At 37.7% G+C, this 24,262-nt stretch overlaps 1 protein-coding gene across 14 annotated transcripts in view; it reads left to right on the top strand.

Annotated features, from left to right (window-relative positions):
* mbl (muscleblind) overlaps positions 1-24,262 on the top strand; it is an 822,695-nt gene that overhangs the window by 772,259 nt on the left and 26,174 nt on the right. For 11 of the 14 annotated variants that reach the window (XM_067151775.2, XM_067151780.2, XM_067151783.2 and 8 more), the window contains one exon: positions 11,153-13,460. In XM_067151775.2, the coding sequence (XP_067007876.1) occupies positions 11,153-11,899 (747 nt within the window). In that variant the 3' untranslated portion in view covers positions 11,900-13,460. Of the gene's footprint in view, positions 1-11,152; positions 13,461-17,037; positions 17,123-24,262 lie in introns of those variants that run through there. The other 3 variants (XR_010860782.2, XR_010860784.2, XR_010860783.2) reach the window with 1 other exon arrangement.

Raw genomic sequence — 24,262 nt, forward strand, 5'->3', positions numbered from 1 at the left:
TATTCAATTTTCATGGAATAACTCTGTTCCATTGCCTATGATGTGAAATTTGATGGGAAAAATCTCAGCAGTGATATTTCACAATACATTTCTACCTAAAATGGTAAAATGCGTGAATTGGACTTGAATTTTCAAATACACCGAATTCAAATAAGCCGTAAGTCTGATTACATAAAAATATATCTAATGTTACTCATGTTTTTGACATAAGAAATTTTAACTCACCATCTGGACGAGACACTCTTATTTCCTTCAGGATTGAGTCTTCAGGAAAGTGTTTAATACACACAACTCTGTGGTGATTATTAATTTATCCCTAGGAATAGCCTTCTTCGATAACCTAACTCTTTCTTCATCAGAAGGAAACACAAATACCGGAGTGTACTCTTTTCGTAACCGGGCGAGTTGGCCGTGCGGTTAGAGGCGCGCGGCTGTTAGCTTGCATCCGGGAGATAGTGGGTTCGAATCCCACTGTCGGCAGCCCTGAAAATGGTTTTCCGTGGTTTCCCATTTTCACACCAGGCAGATGCTGGGGCTGTACCTTAATTAAGGCTACGGCGGCTTCCTTCCTACTCCTAGGCCTTTCCTATCCCTTTCCTATCCTACCGTCGCCATAATACCTATCTCCGTCGGTGCGACGTAAAGCCACTAGAAAAACAAAACAAAAAAAAAACCTCTTCTCGTATATAATATGGCTTTGCAGCCTGGCACACATCAACTCTTAGCATGGTGATTTCTCTCACTGATAACCTTAATTCAATTATATAGGCCTACACATCGTGGTTGATGATAAAACGCTGAATGCACTAACTCAATTCATTTTACACTATGGATATAACATTACACAAATAAACTACAAAATTAAGGCACTGCAGAGCGATATTCTTAACCTGTAGCCTCACATGCATATATGCTCAAACTAAGTTTTCTTCACTAATTGAGGACTTTTCACTTAATAATGCAGTCGATAACGACTCAGACTAATACATATCTGAGTAAACAAGCGCCAACGTTAAAAATTTCAATAAAACAGTGAATTCACATGTAACTCAACTAACTCATGTGCTGAACTTCCCCCCTAATGATCAGCTGATTGCTTTCTCGCGCTTGCTATAGTACGCCCTGTACTTCACGAAAGCAGTGGCCCTGCCCTCGTCTAGCCATTTCATATGATCTGTCTGTGTGGATGTATGTTTCATGCCAAGATTGGGATACTAAGTCATATGAAACATATTCACAAAGGTTCAAGAAAACAGATGCGTTAAGATTTCGTCATTAAGTTATGAGTTGCCTGACATTTCAAGGAATGTTCTTTATGAAATTGTGTCAGGATGCTTAGATAATCGGAAGTTGTGCTCACGCAGTCCAAAACAAACGGCTTGTCATGGTCACACGGGGGATTCTTTTGCTTTGTGACAATATGCGATCTCGCACGGCTAATCGAAACCCGAGACCTCATCACTTCAAATGGTTGGGGACAATTTGATGATCCTCCGTATAGTCGTGACCTAGTGTTTAGTGACTACCACTTGTTCCTGTGCCTATAAAGCATTTAAAAAGTCAACGCCACGACGGCGACGACGACGACGACGACGACGACGACGTTGATGACCTAAAAAGACCGCGCGGCAGTGGCTGGCACATCAGGCGGCAGATTACTATGCGGATGGAATTTAGAAACTGGCTTCACAATATGACAAGTGCCTTAATATACCTGGAATTTACGTTGAGAATTAGTTTAAGGTACCGTACAGGCTTGCATGTAAAAAAAGAATTGTTTTAAAATTGCATTACTTGTTTCTATATCAAAACGATACTTACTTTTAAAACACGCCTCGTATTAATTCGGGGATATTAAGTCGCGTAATGTTAATAATCTGCTGACGCGTTTGGATCCTGCGACCAGGATCCTCTTCAGAGCAATAACAAATAATGTATAGCAATCAGACTCAAGATAAGAGATACCCTGTTAGAAATATAGTTCATTCCGGGACCTCCGGATTCAAGGAAACACATGACGAGTTAACGCGTGCAACATTGTAGGAGGTAACATCAGTAGCTTAGGAGAGAACAAACTTCCTCGTAATCCGAAATTATATGTTCAATTAGACATGGCATCTCGATAAATGTTCAATTTGCGTTCAATCGCTTCTTCTTCCACTAACCCACAGTTGGTGAATTCCAAAGATGAATGATAGGTTATTTGTAGAATAGAACTGTACCTGCCCTTGCATCACGGGCCGTCTGCAATGTATGGGATGGTTAAAACGGTGCCAAATGATCTACGATAGGAGGTGTAAAAAATATATTTCTGTTTAAGGGCACATTTTATACCAGCTTAGGCTATATAATTGTTGATAAAGAAACATGACATGCCCCTTACAATTCATTCTAATATAGACTACTATAGACTACCTATAGATTTTATGTCGCTAGACTGTAGTGTTGTATACGTTGCATTTCTCTACGAGTTGAAACTACTGAGACTGTGACCACTTTGGGGCTGATAATCATCTTTTCGCTCCTTTAAGACCATAATGACCTCCATCTCTTTTCCACCACTACGACCACCAGCTTCCACCACCAATGACTAAAATTTCCACTCTTGTTTTATTTCAGTGGAAGGGTGGAAAATAAATAAATAAATAAATAAATAAATAAATAAATAAATAAATAAATAAATAAATAAATAAATAAATAAATAAATAAATAAATTGTCACTTATCTGCATTTAGGGCTGTCACCCAGTAGGTAGATTCCCTAGCAATTGCTTTGGTTTCGTAGAAGTTGGAAATTTATGGAACATTTGCCTCGGTGTATTATTCCAATCCCTAATTCCTCTTCCTACAAACGAATATTTGCACAAATTTGTCCTCTTGATTCCAACTTTATCTTCATATTATAATTATTCCTACCTTATAAAAGCTCCACTCAAGCCTCTTTGTGTACTAATGCCATGTCACTTACTTGAGCAGCTTGTCTTCTTACTCCCAGCCCAAAGTATGCAACATTTTTGTAACACTACTCTAATTTTGATTCTTACAGGACCATCACTGACAACAGAGAGAGTCATCTAAGTCCACAACTTATATTTTAAACCAACAGTATTACTTATTTTTTTGGCGGTGTACGTCCAAGAGCAGTGAGCAATTTATCAACAGATAAGACGCGTACAATTCGAGAACCGCATATTTAAAGAATGAATTAAATGACGTGGTGGCAGAAGTAGTCCATCTGTCCAAGGTCAGTTGTACTTGACTTGGAACATATCAAGTCAGAGTGGTCTCCAGCTATACTCGAAAGGCTCAAATTCCTGCACCCTAAATGGACGTTCCTTCCCGTGGGTTTTGTCCAGGGAAGATGTTCAACTGCTGATCATTCCTTGATGTAGGGCCTTCTGAGACGAAAACCACCGACAAAGTCGATCTGTTCATGACACGGCCTCCTTTTACCACATTCATTGTAGGAATGTCCTCTAATAGGGAGCTACAAGAATGTGACTTAATCTAAGCTCAGGACATTTAGGCATCAAAAATACCCCATTTTAGCCAGCCTAAATAGACATTATCAAAATTTGTGTAAACTTGTATCATCATCATAATCATCATCATCATCATCATCATCACAAACTGGCGCGGTCGTGGGTGCAAACTGTAATGCACTGATGCACATGTGGACTAGCCCTGTTATCGAATGCATGCCCTTTCTGATGCCAACCTCTCCTGGAGGAATGTATTCAGTGTCTCTGTGGCCATTGGTACTGTTATGTGTATATAAAAGAGAGTGTGTTGGGGCAAACTAAAGCAGCCAGTCCTCTAATTAGAGGATTTACCACCGAGCTCGATAGCTGCAGTTGCTCAAGTGCGGCCAGTATCCAGTATTCGGGAGATAGTAGATTCGAACCCTACTGTCGGCAGCCCTGAAAATGGTTTTCCGTGGTTTCCCGTTTTCACACCAGGCAAATACTGGGGCTGTACCTTAATTAAGGCCACAGCCGCTTCCTTCCCACTCCTAGCCCTTTTCTGTCCCTTCGTCGCCATACCATAAGACTGTGTCGGTGTGACGTAAAGCAGGTTGTTAAAAAGTAAATTAAAATATGTATATTAAAGGAATTAGTTGCCCAGGCTGGGAATCGAGCGTGGACACTGCCTGAGTTTGCACATGTGCTCTGCTTCGGACTTGTTGATGTCTAGTGAATCAATTAATCAATCAATCAATCAATCAATCAATCAATCAATCAATCAATCAATCAATCAATCAATCAATCAATCACTACTGATCTGCATTTAGGGCAGTCGCCCAGGTGGCAGATTCTCTATCTGTTGTTTTCCTAGCCTTTTCTTAAATCATCGCAAAGAAATTGGAAAATTATTGAACATTTCCCTTGGTAAGTTATTCCAATCCCTAACTTCCCTTCCTATAAACGAATATTTGCCCCAATTTGTCCTCTTGAATTCCAACTTTATCTTCATATTGTGATCTTTCCTACTTTTAAGGACACCACTCAAACTTATTCGTCTATTGATGTCCTCCCACACCATCTCTCCTCTGACAGCTCGGAACGTACAATTTAATCGAGCAGCTCGTCTCCTTTCTCCCAAATCTTCCCAGCCCAAACTTTGCAACATTTTTCTAACGCTACTCTTTTGTCGGAAATCACCCAGAACAAACCGAGCTGCTTTTCTTTGGATTTTTTCCAGTTCTTGAATCAAGTAATCCTGCTGAGGGTCCCATACACTGGAACCATACTCTAGTTGGGGTCTTACCAGAGACTTATATGCCTTGTCCTTTACATTCGTACTACAACCCCTAAATACCCTCATAACCATGTGCAGAGATCTGTACACTTTATTAACAATCATATTTATGTGATTACTCCAATGAAGGTCTTTTCTTATATTAACACCTAGGTACTTACATTGATCCCGAAAAGGAACTTTCACCCCATCAACACAGTAATTAAAACTGAGAGGACTTTCCCTATTTGTGAAACTCACAACCTGACTTTTAACCCCATTTATCATCATACCATTGTCCACCGTCCATCTCACAACACTATCAAGGTCACCCTGCAGCCGCTCACAATCTTGTAACTTATTCATTACTCTGTACAGAATAACATCATCTGCAAACAGCCTTATCTCTGATTCCACTTCTTTACACATATCATTGATGTTGTTGTTGTTGTTGTTGTTGTTGTTTGAGTCATCAGTCCATAGACTGGTTTGATGCAGCTCTTCATGCCACCCTATCCTGTGCTAACCTTTTCATTTCTACGTAACTATTGCATCCTACATCTGCTCTAATCTGTTTGTCATATTCATACCTTGGTCTACCCCTACCGTTCTTGCCACCTACACTTCCTTCAAAAACCAACTGAACAAGTCCTGGGTGTCTTAAGATGTGTCCTATCATTCTATCTCTTCTCGTCAAATTTAGCCAAATCGATCTCCTCTCACCAATTCGATTCAGTATCTCTTCATTCGTGATTCGATCTATCCATCTCACCTTCAGCATTCTTCTGTAACACCACATTTCAAAAGCTTCTATTCTCTTTCTTTCTGAGCTAGTTATCGTCCACGTTTCACTTCCATACAATGCCACGCTCCACACAAAAGTCTTCAAAAACATCTTTCTAATTCCGATATCAATGTTTGAAGTGAGCAAATTTCTTTTCTTAAGAAAGCTCTTCCTTGCATGTGCTAGTCTGCATTTTATGTCCTCCTTACTTCTGCCATCGTTGGTTATTTTACTACCCAAGTAACAATATTCATCTACTTCCTTCAAGACTTCGTTTCCTAATCTAATATTTCCTACATCACCTGCCTTCGTTCGACTGCACTCCATTACTTTTGTTTTGGACTTATTTATTTTCATCTTGTACTCCTTACCTAAGACTTCATCCATACCATTCAGCAACTTCTCGAGATCTTCTGCAGTCTCAGATAAAATAACAATATCATTGATATATATAAGAAAACATAAAGGTCCAATAATACTTCCTTGAGGAATTCCCCTCTTAATTATTACAGGGTCAGATAAAGCTTCGCTTACTCTAATTCTCTGAGTTCTATTATCTAGAAATATAGCCACCCATTCAGTCACTCTTTTTTCTAGTCCAGTTGCACTCTTTTTTGCCAGTAGTCTCCCATGATCCACCCTATCAAATGCTTTAGACAGGTCAATCGCAATACAGTCCATTTGGCCTCCTGAATCCGGGATATCTGCTATATCTTGCTGAAATCCTACAAGCTGAGCTTGAGTCGAATAACCTTTCCTAAACCCAAACTGCCTTCTGTCAAACCAGTTTTAATTTCGCAAACATGTCTAATATAATGAGAAAGAATGCTTTCCCAAACTTACATACAATGCATGTCAAACTGACTGGCCTGTAATTTTCAGCTTTATGTCTATCACCCTTTCCTTTATATACAGGGGCTACTATAGCAACTCTCCATTCATCTGATATAGCTCCTTCAACCAAACAAACTTGGTCGGATTTTTCTTTATGCCGGATTCGTCCTGTATTTGTTGCTGCTTTTGATGTTCATTTTGTATTGCCTCTTTATGGGAGCTGCCAGGATGCTCTAGTATGGCCTGTTTTTGTCACATTCGTTATAGAAATGTTCTCTAATACGCAGCCATCAAGAAACTGACTGAAGTCAAGGCACTTTTGATGACGTTTTTCAGATATTATTTTTAACAACATTCTTATTTCATAATAAAGTAGTATTCTGAGACCTTTAATTTAATAATAATAATAATAATAATAATAATAATAATAATAATAATAATAATAATAAATCCTGCTTGTCCAAGAAAAAATGTTTAATGAAACGAACTAGATGGTAAGAAACTGTTTTGTTTTATATGCTACACGTGCATTCTGGTATAAGTCATGATCTAAAAATAGGGTTTGTCTAGTGGCTCTCAGCACATATAGCAAGAGTATTACTCATATCGACAGCTAAGAATGAGACGGTAAAAACAAAATATTAAAGTACCATTTTGCCAGAGCATTTCGGTTAAGCCGGGTTTCGGTTAAGCGGGATTCTACTGTATTTTATTTTTCAAATAGCCAATGTGCTGCAGCACTTCAGCACATAAGGTACGGCCGCCCCTGGTTGACAGGGAACTGCTATTGGATATACTGATAGAATTTGAAATAGCCACCAAAACAACTGAAATTATTTAGCAGACTTAATGGATACCCGTTCAAAAGTAAAATTCATGGGGGAGCTCTCAGAGGAATGTTCCCCAACTATTTTGGGGTGTATTGTAGAACAGGTGACGAAAATATTCATTACTATGTGCAACTGTACTGTCAGACTGGGTGGGCTGCAAACTTGGCTAACAGAGAATAGTGTTGAGGTTTCGTAATGGCATATGCTAGGAAGAGAAGACCTGTGTATGTTCTCAGTAATGTAGAAATGTAAATTTCTGTGTATGGCCTTTCCAGCTCCATTTGGACTGGCCATTGCTGTTCACTGTGTTATCAGGGTGATCAAAAAGTTTCCATTCAATGGCCGTACAGTCCTGAATTATGATGCCAATCAGGCAAAATTACTGTGGGCATTGAGGCACTCATCACACCAATGCACCAGATTGAAGATCACCATACGGTAAAACACCGTGTCCTGCTGCGTCCGTAACAGTCTGCTGCACATTCTCGTTCGACAGGAGGCGTTGCCCTTCAAGGCCTTTTTAAGGAGACCGAAGGCATGTCAATCGCATGGGGATGGTTATGCGCTAAACCGCCCTAATTGCCTCATCCACCACCTGCTTGTCGTTGTCTGTAATGGACGAGGCTGGCCTAACGAATCGACCGGTGTCTTGTGTCGAAATGCAATTCGCATAGAACTTGGTGGACCATTCCACAACAGTGGTTTTCGACAGACATGCTGCCCTATACACAGTCTTCATTCTCCAATGGATGTCTAACAGCGTTTGTCCTTCGGCAGCCAAGAACAGAATAAGAACACATTGGTCCTGTTTCGACAAATTTAGTAATAACATCACTATAGTTTACATGGCTGCATTTAACACTACATAATCCCAAAAATATTACATGATGAATAATTACACCGGCCATGAAAGTCTCAATGATAATATGATTTTGTCATATTACTATGTGGCAGTTATTTTCTGAAATTAGTAGTTTTCTGTACCTTTTTTGGATGTTGGAAGACCATGAAGTGCAGAAATTCAATTACTATTTGGCCTTCTTCCTGCCAGCTCCACTTTCTTACTGCTAATGTTGGAGCAGTATGACAATATGAGTATGGACTACGGCTATGAGGATAATTCGCAGTGTACTTAGTCTCGTTTGGCAGGAAAGTAGAATATTATGAGGAAAAACACCCCTTCGAGAGGTCTGGTCTTGTTATTTTATTTGCAGGCTAATGTTTGATCCTTTCTTCGAACATGGTTTGACAACTGGTTTATGGGTGAGGAAAGGTTGGAGGTATCTGATATTAAACTGTACCAGTCTCTCTAGTAAAATGGCAGCAAAGGGATTTGAATCCATCACAACATCATTTTGAAATATAATTCTGGAGGAAAGCCTGACTATCATCTGTACTGCAATTGAAACAATGGAGCATTTCACTTCAGTTATGGACCATTACATCTAGCACTAAATATTATAACAGTTTTCCAGCTGTCGAAGGAAAATTTGGACCATCACCATGGTGTTGGAATGCTTCTGAGAGTGTTGTTTTTGGGGTTAAAAGTATGGAATACAATTTTTATGTATTGAGAAGACATTTGGAAAACTGGCTGAAATGATTCATACTGATGGACTACACAAATCAAATTTAGGTCGTTGAAGAGTATTACACTATTCCTATGTGTAGTTCTTGCAGTTTCCTTGGTGATCCAACACACTGGAGTCCTCCTGGAATCTTATCATTTACAAGGCAAGCATGCCATTAGTTAAGAGCCATTTCCTATTGATTATTGTTAATGGGGGTTACTGCTTAATGTTTGAATCGCTGGTTGTTAATGAAGTAATTGTGAGCACTATACTTCGGTATTATGGTCTGTTCAGCACAGGGCAGAACAAATTTGTAACTGTTAAAACTGGAAGAATTGTATGTGTCTGAAGATAAAATCAGACGGGTCTACAGAGAAAGCAATTAGTTGATCACACACAATTGGAGAATACTTATATAACTCAATTCTTGAACCTACAAAGTTGAGATAGCTAGGGAGAATGAATTTTTTTTTTTCAGGGATAGTATAAAGTAATAAACCAAAAACCCCCATGGCGCAACAGGCCCGAAGGGCTATGGCGTACCAAGCAACCGTCGCTGAGCCTGAAGGCCTGGAGATTTCAAGGTATCATGTGGTCAGCACGACGGGCCTCTCTGCAGTTATTCTTGGATTTCTAGACCTGGGCCGCCATCTCACCATCAGATAGCTCCTCAGTTGTAATCATATAGGCTGAGTGGACCTCGAACCAGCCCTCAGATGCAGGTAAAAATCCCTGACCTGGCTGGGAATCGAACCCGGGGCCTCCGGGTAAGAGGCTGGCAAGCTACCCCTACATCGCGGGGCTGGCATATAAAGTAATAAACAAGTCAGAAAAGAGATTTAGTTGAAAAATTAAAATAAATTATGTCAGCCTTTCCCCCAATTTGCTGAAATTTTTCATCTCACAGAAACAGTTGCTTCAGCTGGCATATTTGGCTGACACTTGACCATTTGAATCAAGTCAATAGTGACCTGCAAGGATGGAAAGGAAGTACATTTTGGGACTAAAGCAATTACTTTCATAGACCCATCACTTAGCCTACGCTTATCAGTTGAGTATCAAAGAGAAGATTCAGTAGATACAGGAACTATAGTATTGCTTGTCATAGTGTTAAAATGTTATTAGTCTCATGTTGTTAGACTATAGCATATACACCGATAACAAATTAATGACTCCACAACTTAAGAGTTTTCATGTGTTTGACTATATTTTATGTACCTACAATTTGAGTGACCACACTGACATAATTGAATTGTCCTTTGAACTCTTTCTTCACATCAAATTTGGATGAAACTTGTTCAGCTATTAGAAAATGAGGCATTCAAGTCAGAATATACATATTCACTTGTGGTACAGTGCAGACTTAAGTGTACTAATGTAAAATTCAGATACCAAAAGACAAATTCTCCATCATTCAAAACTTAGTAGTACAACAAGGTATTTTGATTTCTTTTCTTCCTTACTTCTTTTCTTTCAATATCCAGTTTTTGCTGCTCTCTGCTTAGTACATACTATTATTATAACTGACTGATGCATGACATTAGACTATTTCAAAATCTCTAGCACACTTTTGACATATTCAAATGAAATGCAAACATCTGGAATATTTGACATATAATCAATTGTCTGGCCTTTTCCTGTTCTATCTTTTCTTCCTTTTGCAGTGAACAATTCAGTTTTAAGCCATGACAAAACAATTATCTTCATGATTTAAAATTATTCCAGTTGTGACCTTTGTAAATGTTATCATCAAATGAATATTTTTTACTTTTAGTGTAGAAATGTCCAGTCATGCATATTTTCAGTAATTAACACAGTCAACAGACTGCGCCTTATCTATCCTAGGATTATGATATTAGAAGTACTTTTAGTATTCTGCACATAGTGGTTGGTATTTATGTCTGTGAAATGTCATTTCCTATAGGTTTTACTCACTTTTAGTATAGTTCTAACATAATACTTTAGCAGTATAAAACTCTTTCTTTGTCAGAGTGTAAATTATAATGTGTTCTCCTTCTGTATGTGCTAAGTGATTTGTTTGGTATTAAATATATTTAGGAGGGAATAATTTATGTAGGTATGCAATTTGCAATTTATTTCATCTTTCATAATGAGAGTAAGTACAGTAGTATTTTGTTTAGTTTTTGTTGTATGAAGATTGCATTAAAACGCTAGTAACACCCATCTGCATGTGTTTAGGACTGGAGTGGGAAAAATGACCAAACAACCTATTTGTATGAACAACTTTTTTCCAACCTTACATAAATATCCCTAAGATATGTGCATGTTAAAACTGTATTCCTTAATTTTTTAGTGTTAGACCTATTTTTCTTTGATTTCACTGAAGAACTTCAGTTTTTGTTCATAGTCTAATAATTCAGTGTTTTTTGTTCTTAGGCCTTCCCAGGGATGGTTCCGTACAAACGACCAGCCGCAGACAAGTCTGGCATGCCAGTGTACCAACCCAATGCCACGACATACCAGCAGCTGATGCAGCTGCAGCAGCCATTTGTCCCGGTGTCATGTGAGTACTCGTCCCCTCCTGCTACAGTCACTAGCACCTCCCCGAGTCCCGGCGAGACGTCGGGCACAGGCGACACCGATGCCGTTCGCCCAGAGGAAGACGGGACATCTCAGGCCCCGGCCTCTGGCAAACCCCAACTTGCTCTTCCCCCAGCTCCACCTCCAGACCCTGCCACTGCGGCCAAGGAGGCTGCCCAGCAGAACTACGCCAAAGCCATGAAAATGGCAGCAGGTATCAACCCTCTCATGGCCCTTAACTACACAGGAGTAGCACTAAATAAGCAGACTATGTCCGTTGCTCCTCCACCCACACCTCGGTTGGTACCCCCAAATACTGTACAGATGCTCCCCACCCTTCAGTATGCCCAACATCAACCGGGACTCTTGGCGTATGCTCGGGCTCCACCTCCTGCTGTGGTTCCCCAATATTCCATTCTTCGTCCACAAATGATGCACAACCCATACGCCATGATACCTCAGGCCCCTACTCCTATGGTAACAAATGGATTTATTAACAATGTAATGGCCCAGTATGGCCCTCTCACCACTTCAGCTGCCAGTAATAACAACATTATTAATAGTGTAACACTACAACCATATAAGAAAATGAAAACAACATAAATCATGTTTGGCCATTAATTATTCTTCATTAAAAAAATTAAATATCTAGTCAAAATTTGTTTCCTGAATTCTTTCAGTATTGGGTTTATAATAAAATGAGTCCCTTTGAGTGTGTGCGCACGACTGTCAGAGGACCAAACTGCACATGGCCAGGCCGGGGCCTGCGTCCCTTGGGGAGGCTTTCCCTGTACCTTCCCGCCAAGCGCTCGTTCGCAGTCAACATCGTAACAAACTGTGATAACAATATATGTTCCCTTGTCGTGATAAGTTAGTTCGAGGAATTAATTTATTGGACAAATTACATTCATATACTGTGAAACCAAGGTACAAGTTTTAAATAATAAAAATGTCATGTTTTGAATGTCAAGTGCCAGAAATAAACTGTATTCTAAATATACATTAATATAATATTAAAAGAGTCCCTTGTTACCCTGGTCTGCATGCAATGGGAAATACAAGATACATTGAGTAGAAGCATAGCATGGTAGATCCACAAACATTGTATACTTAATAAGAGTATTTTAGCTAGTGCCACTGTAGTAGTACATCTTCAGTTGAACTCAAGAATGCCCTACAATACTGCAGTTTGGAGTACTGACAAATCTGCTGGCTGTAAGTGTTACGGGGCTTCTTGGGTTAGATATTCCCATGTTCATTATTTGCCAGACATGTATGGCTATGTATTTACTTGTTCATTTCATATTGTAGTTTTATTACTGTATACTTCTTGTTTATTTGTAGTCAGTCCCAAATCTACAGGGACCTCTTCTTACCTTAGCTACAATTTGTTAGTAGAAGCTTTTATATTTGTAGTAATTTAACCTGAGAACTGTGTGTCTTCCTAAGACTTTGATGAGGCATACTGCTTGCCCTCCTTATAAAGAAGTGACACAGAAATTAACGAATGCATACAGTTCTAGACTTTTAAGTGTTCCTATGTTAGTAAAGAAGTAGTTTATTGAATTTTAATAGAAATGTTCCATGGTCATAGGACCTGAATTTGAAATTAATCGTTTTGATAACGATGTTTAAATGGAGTAAAGAACTTAAAAATATATATAAATAGTATATAGAGATATATATATTAATATGAAGATTCACATATTTAATGAAAATTTTATCATTATTATTATATTAAATCTTATAATTCAAAAAATATTTGCATTTCTGAGAGTTGTGTTTTGGAGGAGGAGAGCAAGAAGAGCGAGGCGAGGCAGTGGGCTGGGGCGGCAAGCACTCAAACAGGCTACTGCCACATTTGTGTTTTGGAGTGCTTGCCGCTCACACCGCAGCAGTGTTTACTTACGCTTTCAAGGCATACGAATAAAGTGCCTTCTGCTACTGTCCTGTACTGTAATGAGTTTTAAAAGGATTTGGGTGGTTTTTTTAATTCCAATCTGCCTGACTTGTCACGCTTGTTTGCCATAGCCACCACCAAGTTTGGACTGTATTCCATACAATTGTGTACTGTACTGTCTAATCCTGCTGATCTTTGTATGTAAAGAAACAAAATGACAAACACCAGCCAGTATTTGTAATAATAATGCTTGGAAATGCATGATTATTTGTTTTATTAATGCTTCTTTTCTCAATCTTCTCTTTCCCTCAGAATTCCTATACAGCATTTTATATAAATAAATATATATATATATATATTTTAAATGAACCACACACACAAAGACAAATGAGAACTATGGAAAATCCATGTTTAGTTTTCCAGTTTTCTGATTCCTTTTCTGCATCTTTGTAATGCTGCTATATCAGGTAAGGCAGATAGATCCTGTTCTATGACTAACCATTCTTCCTCAAAACCTTCTCCTGGTCCAGATTGCTGTTGCCCTTGTAGTGTTTGTGTAGGTTGCTGCTTAAAAGGGAGAAGGGAACTGAAAGTAAAACAGTTGGTGGCTTCTTTGCAAGTTTTCCACTCTGTTTTGTAGAACAAACCTCTGCTAGCCATTGTACAGTTTGAAGTGTTGTTGAAGAGTAATTTTTAGCGTTGTATGCTTTATTAAAAAGTTTGTAATTACTTGTAAAACTTCTTGCAATTTGAAAGTAAGACGCATATCTTCAAGTACGTGAATAACAACTTTTGTAGGTTCGATCCAATGTCGTACCAAAACAATCACAACCTTAAACCAACTAGAAAACAAACCATTTAGGATTGTGATAGTTTACTTGTTTGGAGAAGTGTTTTATCTTAAATCTTTATTCTGACAAAGCTGCAGATTTATTTTTTAATACATGCTTTTCATTTGACATTAAACATTGGTTTTATAGTTGTGAACATGTTTGTCCAGACATTTGGGATTTTACACATACTTATCTTCAAAGGTAAACATCAAAATGACAAGGCCTATCAAGAGATGTAGTTCCTGCAATACATTTCTGTTGTTTTATCTGCTGGTTGAGGAAATCTGACACAACATTGCAAACTGAATTTTACCTGAAGTTTTGATAAATTAGGGGCACATTACTTCTGAAGTTATTACCATCTTGTTGACTGTTCCGATTGGTTTGTTTGACTTTTCCTTTGGAATATGGGAGCTGCAGCTCATCACTTTCAAGCTTTGTAGTTCTGTTCAGAATGGTGTTCAAGATGGTATAGCAACAAGGCACTTGAATGCATGAGGAGAACTGTGGTGTTCTTAGATTGGTGCATGTATAGCTTCAACCACCTTTCGTATTTTGTATTTGCATACATACAGTTTATGTCAATGTGCTTAAACTCATGTAGTAGTATAACAAAATTACTGATCTCTAGTCTGACAGTTTTCCAATTTAACTTAGATTAAAGGAAGTGCCTTCAAAGCCTTAGTGATGTGTCCTTACTAATTGCTAGGGATGAGAAATAAAGAGACACAGCTTAAACTTTCTGTTGCAGCCCACTTTTGTGTTTTGATGTCAAGCATGCATATGTTTCATAAATGCAGAGACTGAACCAATTGCAGTGATTTACTTTTTTGGGGGGGAGGGTGGAAAATTGTTAAATCAGTTAAATACTGCCCATGTTCATACTGCATGCTTTGACTTCTACTAATATGTAAGAGGCTATTGACTGTAAGTAATGGTACAGCCACAGGATCTGGGAATACTTTGCTCAAGCTTATATGTGTATCAGATATCATTGTAGAGGAGAAGAAACAATTTTCATTTAGGTTATCATCACCCAGAATACCAAGTTATCTTGGATTATGGCACATTATTTGCTCTAAAATTCATGACAATCAGTGGAGAATTGTTGGATCAGTTAAATGTAATTTACACAGTTTTCTTAAATGAATCATATTGTCAGAAAAAAGTTAGAAATAGGAAAAGACATTAAAATTTTATCATGTTTCATACTATAGAAATATTACCATATCTTATCCTTTTTCATGTTTACTACAGTATTTAGGAAAATTTAATTTCTTTGGTTAAGAAATAGAAGATAACTCAATCTTAAAAATATATACTGTAATTCTGCCCCCCTTCCCTTTTTTAATGAATTTTTTTACATTCCATGAAAATGATATCTGAAAATGCAACCTGTCCGTACCACTGTTAATGAACTTCCCTTCTGTAGCCTCTTCCTTCATATTACATGTTACTTTGTTGCCTTCTCAGCCATCTTAACCACTGTGACTTTAGTCATAGATGGAAAAAAAAAAAAAAAAAAAAAAAAAAATGTCCATTCACTGTAAAGAGTACTGCTTGCAGCACCGAGTGGTTTGGAACTTTTAACATTTATGCTGTTTATTTCTATATTACAGTAGATGGTTCTTCTGATGATTGTGAGTGTAAAAGTTGTGGCCTCTACTTGACTGTAATGAGTTTAGTTTTCAGTTGTGTTCAAAGAGCTCTCTGACTTGGAAGAGATTTGCAGCATGATTTGAACTCGTAGTAGCTTAATGTGATGTTTAGCGTGCTGAGAGCTGTCTAGCTAGCGCACGCGTGGCTCCGATTGGAGGGAGTCCATGCTCAAGAGACAGCTTGTGGTATTTAATGTATGTAGTGCTGAAGCTCAATTAACTCTTTAATTCATGGTTTTTCGTCTCATACAGCATGGCAGTATTTAATTTTTTTCTGCTATTTTCTTTTTTTTCATGCTTTCCCACACTTTGGCTGAATAATGATCCCAACGCACGCCAATCAACCAAACTGAACTTGTCTCTCTGGAATCATGTGCCATTCCTACTACTTCTTCCTAAAAACCCTGATTTTCTTAACCTTCTAACTTGCTGTTGTGGCGGTTTTACTGTCACCCTTTGAAAAAATTAAAATAAATTGAACCCAAACCAAACTTATATTAAAAAAACCAAACCGGCTGTGTTCTGGATGTGTTGTGCTGTGTGTGCGTGTTGGTGTACCGGATTGTCATACCGCGCTCCCGCTCCGCCGGAATGTGCTGCTGCGGTGTGGGGAAACATTAAACTGGTTACGAATTGAACGCTCCGTCTGGCTGTGCTTACCCCCCTGGCCTGCACTACTGCCTTCTCACACGTACGCTTGTCCCGCCCGCTGCATGACGTTCGGTTCGGTTCGGGCCCCAAGCTCTTGCCACGGTGCCCGCAAACGCTCCCTATGTGGTCTACACAGATGAGCAAGGACAGGTAGTTGTGCTTTTATTTAATTCTTCATTTTTGTTTTATTTTAAGAAATCTAAAATAAAACATCTGAAGTGTCATAAAAGTGAATGAAGCATGCCTGCCAGATATCTATCTGATCAATAGTATCTTGCCATCCAGAAGCAAGTTCCATTGACAACAAGATATTGGCAGTAGGTGACATTGTGACATTTCTCTTGTAGTATCTGTTATCTATTTGATTCTGACAATCATTTTGCATGATTATACATGTTATTTGGATTTGCGGTTTTGGCTTTCTGTCATCATTAACATATTGTCTAAGTAAACAATAGATTTGGTGACTGGTTTTTTAAAATTTCTTGCATTTTTAATAATTTGCACGTCAGTTCATTTTAAAATGTTCTGTGCTTATTTCATGCATGATAACTTTTAAGTGTTAGAGTAGAATTGGAGCACAGACAGTCATACAGTAGAAGCAGTCTCACATACTTATACATGTCCTGGATAATCCCAATACTACAGTGCAATTAATGGTTATTATCAGAAAATAACTTATCCTTTTTCCTGTTGCAGTTACTGGACACCCTCCCGGTGTGCCAAGATTTTAACCGGCAACTCTGTAATCGGCCAGCCTGCAAATTTGTTCATCTTCAGGAAGGTAAAAATTCCATTCAAACTGTATGTTAATTTTACAGGTGGTGACAAAAATCAGGTAAAACTTGGCTGACATGTATATTGTTGGCTAACTAACACTGTAAGGAAAGATACCTCTGTCAGTAAATAGTAAAAGTGTAAGGAAAACAGCTGAATTTAGAAAGAATATTTTCCTTTCAGAATCATTACAGAATTGATTAAGGAAATCTAGTGAAATACAGTGATGGTCGTCCGTACCATCCAAGGTATTTTTCAGCATACATCCACACTTAATTACAGTATTTCTTGAAAATATTGTGCTTAGTGTTATGGTGTATACTTCATTCTGGAACAAATAAATCAATCAGTCAGTCAGTCCGTCAGTCAGTCAGTCAGTCAACCAACTGTATGTAGGACTATCACCCAAGTGACAGTTTCCCTATCAATTGTTTACATAGCCCTTTTTGAAATGTTTTCAAAGAACCTGGTAATTTATTGAAAATTTCCCTCCTCATCCTAAAAATGAATATTTGCCCCTATTGGACTTTATGTCTTCATATTATGATCTTTCCTACTTTTGAAAGCTCCACCCAGGAATATTAGTCTGCTAATGTCATTCCACACCATCTCTCCACTGACAGCTCGAAACATACCTCTTAAAGTCAAAGAAATGTTAATGTTTATTAAATTCCACCTATTCAATACATAAAGAGTAATTTTAATTAAGAATTAAAACTTATGAAGTAAGTTATAGGGATATGTTTTGCCCTTTTTTAAGGGCATCTTCAGCCTTAATCTTAATTAAAATCTGAATTAATCTTAATTAAGGATTAAACTTAATCAATGCTGAAGATGCCATTAAAAAATAGGGCGAAACATGTCCCTATAATTTTACTTCATAAGTTTTAATTAATAATTTTACTTAATAAGTTTTAATTAATTAAAATTATTCTTTATGTGTTGAATAGGTGGAATTTAATAAACATTAATATTTCTTTGACTTTATGTACAATTCAGTGCAGACCAAAATATGAGAATTATAACATGTAATATAGCCTACCTCTTAGTCGAGCGTCTTGTCTCCTTACTCACAAATCTTCCCAGTCCAAAGTCTGCAACCTTTTTGTAATACTACTCCTTTGTTGGAAATCACTCAGAACAAATAGTGCTGCTTTCCAATTGGATTTTTACAGTTCTCATATCAAGTAGTCCTGGTGTGGGTTTCATACACTGGAGCCATACTCTAATTGGGGTCTTACCTGAGACTTATACACCCTCTCCTTTACATCCTTCCTACAACTCCTAAATAACTCATAACCATGTGAAGAGATCTGTAACCTTTCTTCACACCCTCACTAATGTGATTACCCCAATGAAGATCATTCCTTGTATTAACACCAAGGTACGATCACTCTATCAACACAGTTAATTAAAACTGAGAGGTCTTCTCTTGGTGAAACTTACAAGCTGACTTTTCATCCCGTTCACCATTATGCCATTGTCTGCTGTCCTTTTCACAATATAGTCTTTTTGTTGTTGCTCACAATCCTGTAACTTATTTACTATCATACACAGTATTACATCATCTGGAAATGGCTTAAGATATCTACTTTTAAGGCTCTCTGAGGGGTTCTTAACCTGAGGTCTGTGAACGGTCTTTGGGGGGTTCATAAAAAGTAAAATAAATTAACAATTGCACTATTTTCATTACACATAATGTCATTTTAATGTGAACAGCAATAGGGTATCTGAGAAATTTTATGTCTAAGCACTTCTTCTTCTTCATCTTGAACTAGCTCTAGTTTCCTGGGTGCGGTGAATGAGCATTCTCCATTTACTTCTCTTCATGTAGAGGTTTTCTTCCATAACCTGCAGCAAATCCAGACCTCGTTCAGCTAGATCATTTCAAATTCGATCGACCCTTCTCTTCCTTGGATGACCTCTTGGTCTTACGCCGTCGATTTCCTTCTGGTCTTTGTGGGTCCGTTCTTTTGAGATGACCAAACTATTTCATCCTGGCTTCGACACAGATCTCACTAAGGAATTTTTTCACTTGGACTAGATGGTGTATCACATCGTTTTCTTATCCCCCCCCCTCATTTTCTGAATCATAGTTCTTACGAACTTCACTTCCGCTGCTTGTAGTTTGTTTATGTTTCTGTTGGTCTGGATGCAGGTTTCTAGACTGTATGTGGTAACTGGTACAAAACAGTTCCTGTAGAGTACTAATTTTGGTCTTAATGGAACTTGTTTATCCCAAATAAGTTTTCTCACAAGATGATAAAACTGTGTTCCATTCTGTACTCTACTAGTGATTTCTGCAGATGGTCAGCTATCTGTTGTTACTACACTGCCAAGATAACGGATCTGATGGACTTGTTCCAACTTAGATCCATCTAGAGCAGAGGTGCTCTCGTTGGGCATTTCGTCTCGCAGGTGCCCAGCACTGTAAGTGGGTGGGCAGGCAGGTGATTAATGTATGCTATTCAGACACAATGACGTAACATCAGTCACATCTCCCAATCACTCGATCACCGCGGCGATACAAGAGTTTGAAATGGAGGTAGAAAATAATGAAAGAAGAAAGGCAGAATTTCACGCAATTTTAAATGTACGTTGTAAGAAATGAGTTATTTATGTTCATTGCAGTTTATGTATTTTGACCGGATACAATAAAGAGTTAGGCCAACAAGCTCAATTACAATTTTCGATGATAAATTTTAAGAGGAGGTTAGAAATATTTCTAATATAATATGGAGTTAAGGCAGAGGCTTGTGGTTGCTGGGGTTTAAATTATCTGATAAATTCACCAACAATCCAATCATGCTTACTGGGAATAATATCAGTTAGGTTATTTATCTGACGGCACACTGTATATCTATTTGGTAGATGCATTGACATTATTGTTGTTGTTGTACTTTAATCTTGGAAAATAAATATCTATGTCCTCACTCATGATGAAACACCCTCACCATTTCGAGGCTAGCTATCGTCATCGAACGCCTGATGGTGATACCTTAAAATACTATTTTCAGAAATTCAGTGAACAGGAAAAGTTACATACCACTACAACAATGTGCAAAATCAAGCAGTAAACTTGTTGAATGATGTAAATATATTACATTTTGCTGAATGAATGACAGGAATTTTACTTTTGTTAATGAAAATACTGTCATTCCAATACAAGTAATTGTAAATCGTAGCTTGTAAACTTAAACCCTGTATCTTTGTAAATTGTAACATAAAAATTATAATGTGTCAGTTTTCTTTGAATGTATAAATGTGAGGAAATAAAACAATGTTTATATGAGCACAGTATAAATCAAACCGGAATACATTAAAAAGGTCAGTTTTCTTGCGATTATAGCATTTAAATTTTTTAAAAATTTATACTGTACCCAAGTTAACATTTTGCTGAGTAGCGGAGGAAAACTTCTTAGTCACAATCGATAGACACTGCTTCACTTCCCTGCCAAGTGTTTTCGTTCTCTCGTTTCACTGTGATGTATGCATGCTACGTAAGTTGCCTGTGTTTTGCGTCGGGCCAGCCAGACCGCACTGGGCTAGCCTCAACAGGTGCCCAGCTGAGCACATCTGATCTAGAGTGATGTTAGTATGGATATTCTCTGGACTAACGGGCAACACTGTCATTTTGGACTTGCTGAGACCAAATTGCTTGAATGTAGCATTCCAGTCTTTTAGCTTCTGTTGTACTTCAGCCTCACTATCACCTCATATCACCACTTCATCTGCAAAGGCAAGAGCTTTAAACTCAGAGTTGTTCTTGTTGTTGTTGTTGAGTTTCTTAACTCTTTTCATTATTTTATCCATTACTGTGATGAACAAAAGTGGGGATAATGTGCTGACTTGTTGTACACCCTGCCTAGTCTCAAACCACTCCAAATATCCATCCCCTATTTGGACACAACTCTGGCAGTGGTCATGCAGCATTTTGACTTTATCATTTATAGTACATGGTGTGGATCTATTCTCATGCCATTCCCAGATTTTTTGGTCTCTGTACATTGTTGTTAGCCTTCGCAATATCTAGGAAAATAAAGATGACATCTTTTCCATTTTCTCAGTACTTCTCCATGATCATCCATACAGAAAATATTAGATCTGTTGTTGACCTACTCCTTCTAAAACAGTACTGTTCCTTTTCAAGTGTGGTTCAGTGGTGGTGGTTAATTTCTGTTCTATGATTCATTCCATTATTTTGAGTCCATGAGATGGAAGAGGGATGCCCCTGTAGTTGCTGGGTTTCCATCTGCCTCCTTTCTTAAATAGAGGGATGATGACTCTTTTAGTCCAGTCTTTGGGTAATTTTTCTTCTTTCCAACAGCAATCCTTGCACTCCAGCAGCTTTGATCATGTCAGCTCTTACCTCATCTATACCTGTTGCCTTCCGTCCATGTTGATTTTTAAATTTTTAATATTATATAATTTTTCAAAACTTTGTCCCATCTCATCTCTTATCTCTTTGTCATTCTAAGTAATGTTTCTTTCTGTAGTAATAATAGTAATAATTATGAAGTATTGCAGTTAAACAGCTCCCTTCTCTCCTACCACTTTACTTAATTCTTTTCCTTTCTTTACAAGTACAGTTTAACACTAAAAACTTTATATCATCCTTACTTGGTTTCCAGAAAGCAACAATTGCTGCACTCGTGTTATTTAAGCAAAGGATTGTTTCCTTTTAATTATCTAGTCACCCTTGTCCTAGTCTGACATTTTACCTCATCTTTCCCATCATTAAATTTCTAACAGAAAGCTCTGGTGTGCAAATCAGAACCTCATGTTGATCTCAGAAAGAATCACCATCATCATCCTGATCTTGCACAGCTTCTAGCCATTGGCTTGGACTGTTTGTCTTCCCACCGTCTCTCTGTCATCACTTTGCTCCAATCCTCCCGTACTTTCTTCACCCACTTCCACTTCTTTCAGGTATCTGTCTCTTGGTCTTCCTGCTGCTCTCCTTCTTTCCACTCTCATCTCATATATCATTCTGCGTATCTTATTGTTCTCCTTTCTTCTTTTTCTTTTATTATTATCATCATCATTATTATTATTATTATTATTATTATTATTATTATTATTATTATTATTATTATTATTATTATCATTATTCTTGCATTAGGGCCTACTAGGGACCACGTTCAAATTTCAATTCATCCTTTGTTGTTGTTCCTTCCTTTTCTTCCAAAATTCGTTCATTGTTTCACTATGTTTCTTTTTTCTTTCTTCATACCACTTTGTGCCAGGTTTCTTTGCCTCCCTCCCTTGGAATCCTTCCATCTTCAAAACTTTCTTCCGGAAAATTTATCTTTCCATTACTACTACTTCTTCTATGATGTTGTTTCTGTCCAAGTCTTTTTTGATCTCTGAATCCAAATGGTTTTTGACTTTTTCTTCCAAAGAGGTGTGAAGATCTTTTTGGTTAGTCTACTGTCATCCATTCTGTAAATATGTCCAAAAAATAGCAGTCTCCTCTTCCGTACTGTTATAGATATGTTTTCTAAGTTCTGATAAATTCTGTTATTACTTCTTAATTTCCAAAATTCTGTAGTTTTTAGAGGGCCTAATATTTTTAATATTTCTTTCTAGTACTTCCAATCTTTCAAGCATTCACTGGCATATAAGAATTCTGGTTTCTCAACTGTGTTGTAGTGTTTTATTTTAAGATTTTTGGATAAACATTTTTTGTTGTATGTATTTTTTGTTACACCATATGCTCTTTCCATTTTGTGTAGGCCTATCCTTTCCTCTATAGCAGATTTTCCCAAACCATTTTCTTGGATTGTTTCCCCCAAATATTCGAATTGCTTTACCCTTTCGATTGTACCAACATCTGTTCCTAGCAATTTTGGAGTATTTTTTATATTCGTCATGAATTTTGTTTTCTTTGCCAAAATTTTTAAGCCTGCCATGTTGGCTGTCTTTTCCAAAAGATTTACTTGTATTGCTGCATTAGTCAGGCTTTCACAGAATATGGCAAAATCATCTGCAAATGCTAGGCAATTTATCGCAACACCTTTGTTCTTTCTTCCCAGCATAAGTGGCATTATATTATGGTGCTTCAGTTTTTCGTTCCAGATTCTCACAACTTTTACCAAGGTACAGTTGGAAAGGAGTGGGGATAAGCCATCAATCACCTTGTCTGACACCTGTTTTTATTTTAAAAGGTCGTGATATCTCGCCCATAAATTTAACTTTTGAGACTGTGTCTGTAAGGGTTTCGCAGATCAGATTTGCCAGTTTAACTCCAAACTCACGTATGGTTTTTTCTAAGATTTCTGTATCAACAGAGTCAAAAGCTTTTTTAAAATCGATGAATGTTATGACTGTCTTTCGAGTTCATTTGTCTGTGATGAATTATTTACTTCAAGTTTAATATCTGTTCAGAGCAGGACCTGCCCTTTCTAAATCCAGCTTGATATTCACTCAGTTGACTGTCAAATGTAGTTCGTACTCTGTTGAGTAATATTGTTGTGAATACTTTATAAGCAATTGGTAGAAGAGAAATACTTCTATAGTTGTCAACATCTTGCTTGTTAACCATCTTATGTAATGGGTGTATTAAAGACACTTTCCATTCTTCTGTTTTCCAAAGTCTTCCCCCAGAGGAGTGTGACTGGCCTCGGTAGCCGGCACAATTCCTATCCTCGCCGCAAGATGGGGGCTTCATTCATTCCATCCCTGACCCGGTCAATGACTAGAAAACAGGTTGTAGGTTTTCATTTTCTTCAGTGATTTTTGGTTCTGACCATTTCAAAAGTTCAGCTGTTATGGAATCTTTCCCACTAGCTTTTTTATATTTTAGAGATTTAATTGTATAATTTTCTTCGACAGTTGGCAGCAAATCAGTTTTTAGGTTTTTATGAATCTCTGGAAATTTTAATTTGCAGCTTGGTTCCAGACAGTTCAGAATGTTTTCGAAGTGTTTTGCCAGTATTTCACAGTTTTCAGCATTGTTAAGGCCAGTTTTACCATTTTCATATCTGAAACAAGTACTCGGAGCTTGATAGCCCTTCAAGTTATTCTTGAAGGTTTGACTGAAGTTTCATGAATTATTTTGTACGAAATTATCCTGTATTTCCAGTAGCTGTGATTTTTCATAGGATCTTTTGACACTCCGTATAATTCTTGCTGTTTCTTTCCTTTG

The sequence above is a fragment of the Anabrus simplex genome, chromosome 7 (assembly GCF_040414725.1).
Source record: "Anabrus simplex isolate iqAnaSimp1 chromosome 7, ASM4041472v1, whole genome shotgun sequence".
NCBI classification, from domain to species: Eukaryota; Metazoa; Arthropoda; class Insecta; order Orthoptera; family Tettigoniidae; genus Anabrus; species Anabrus simplex.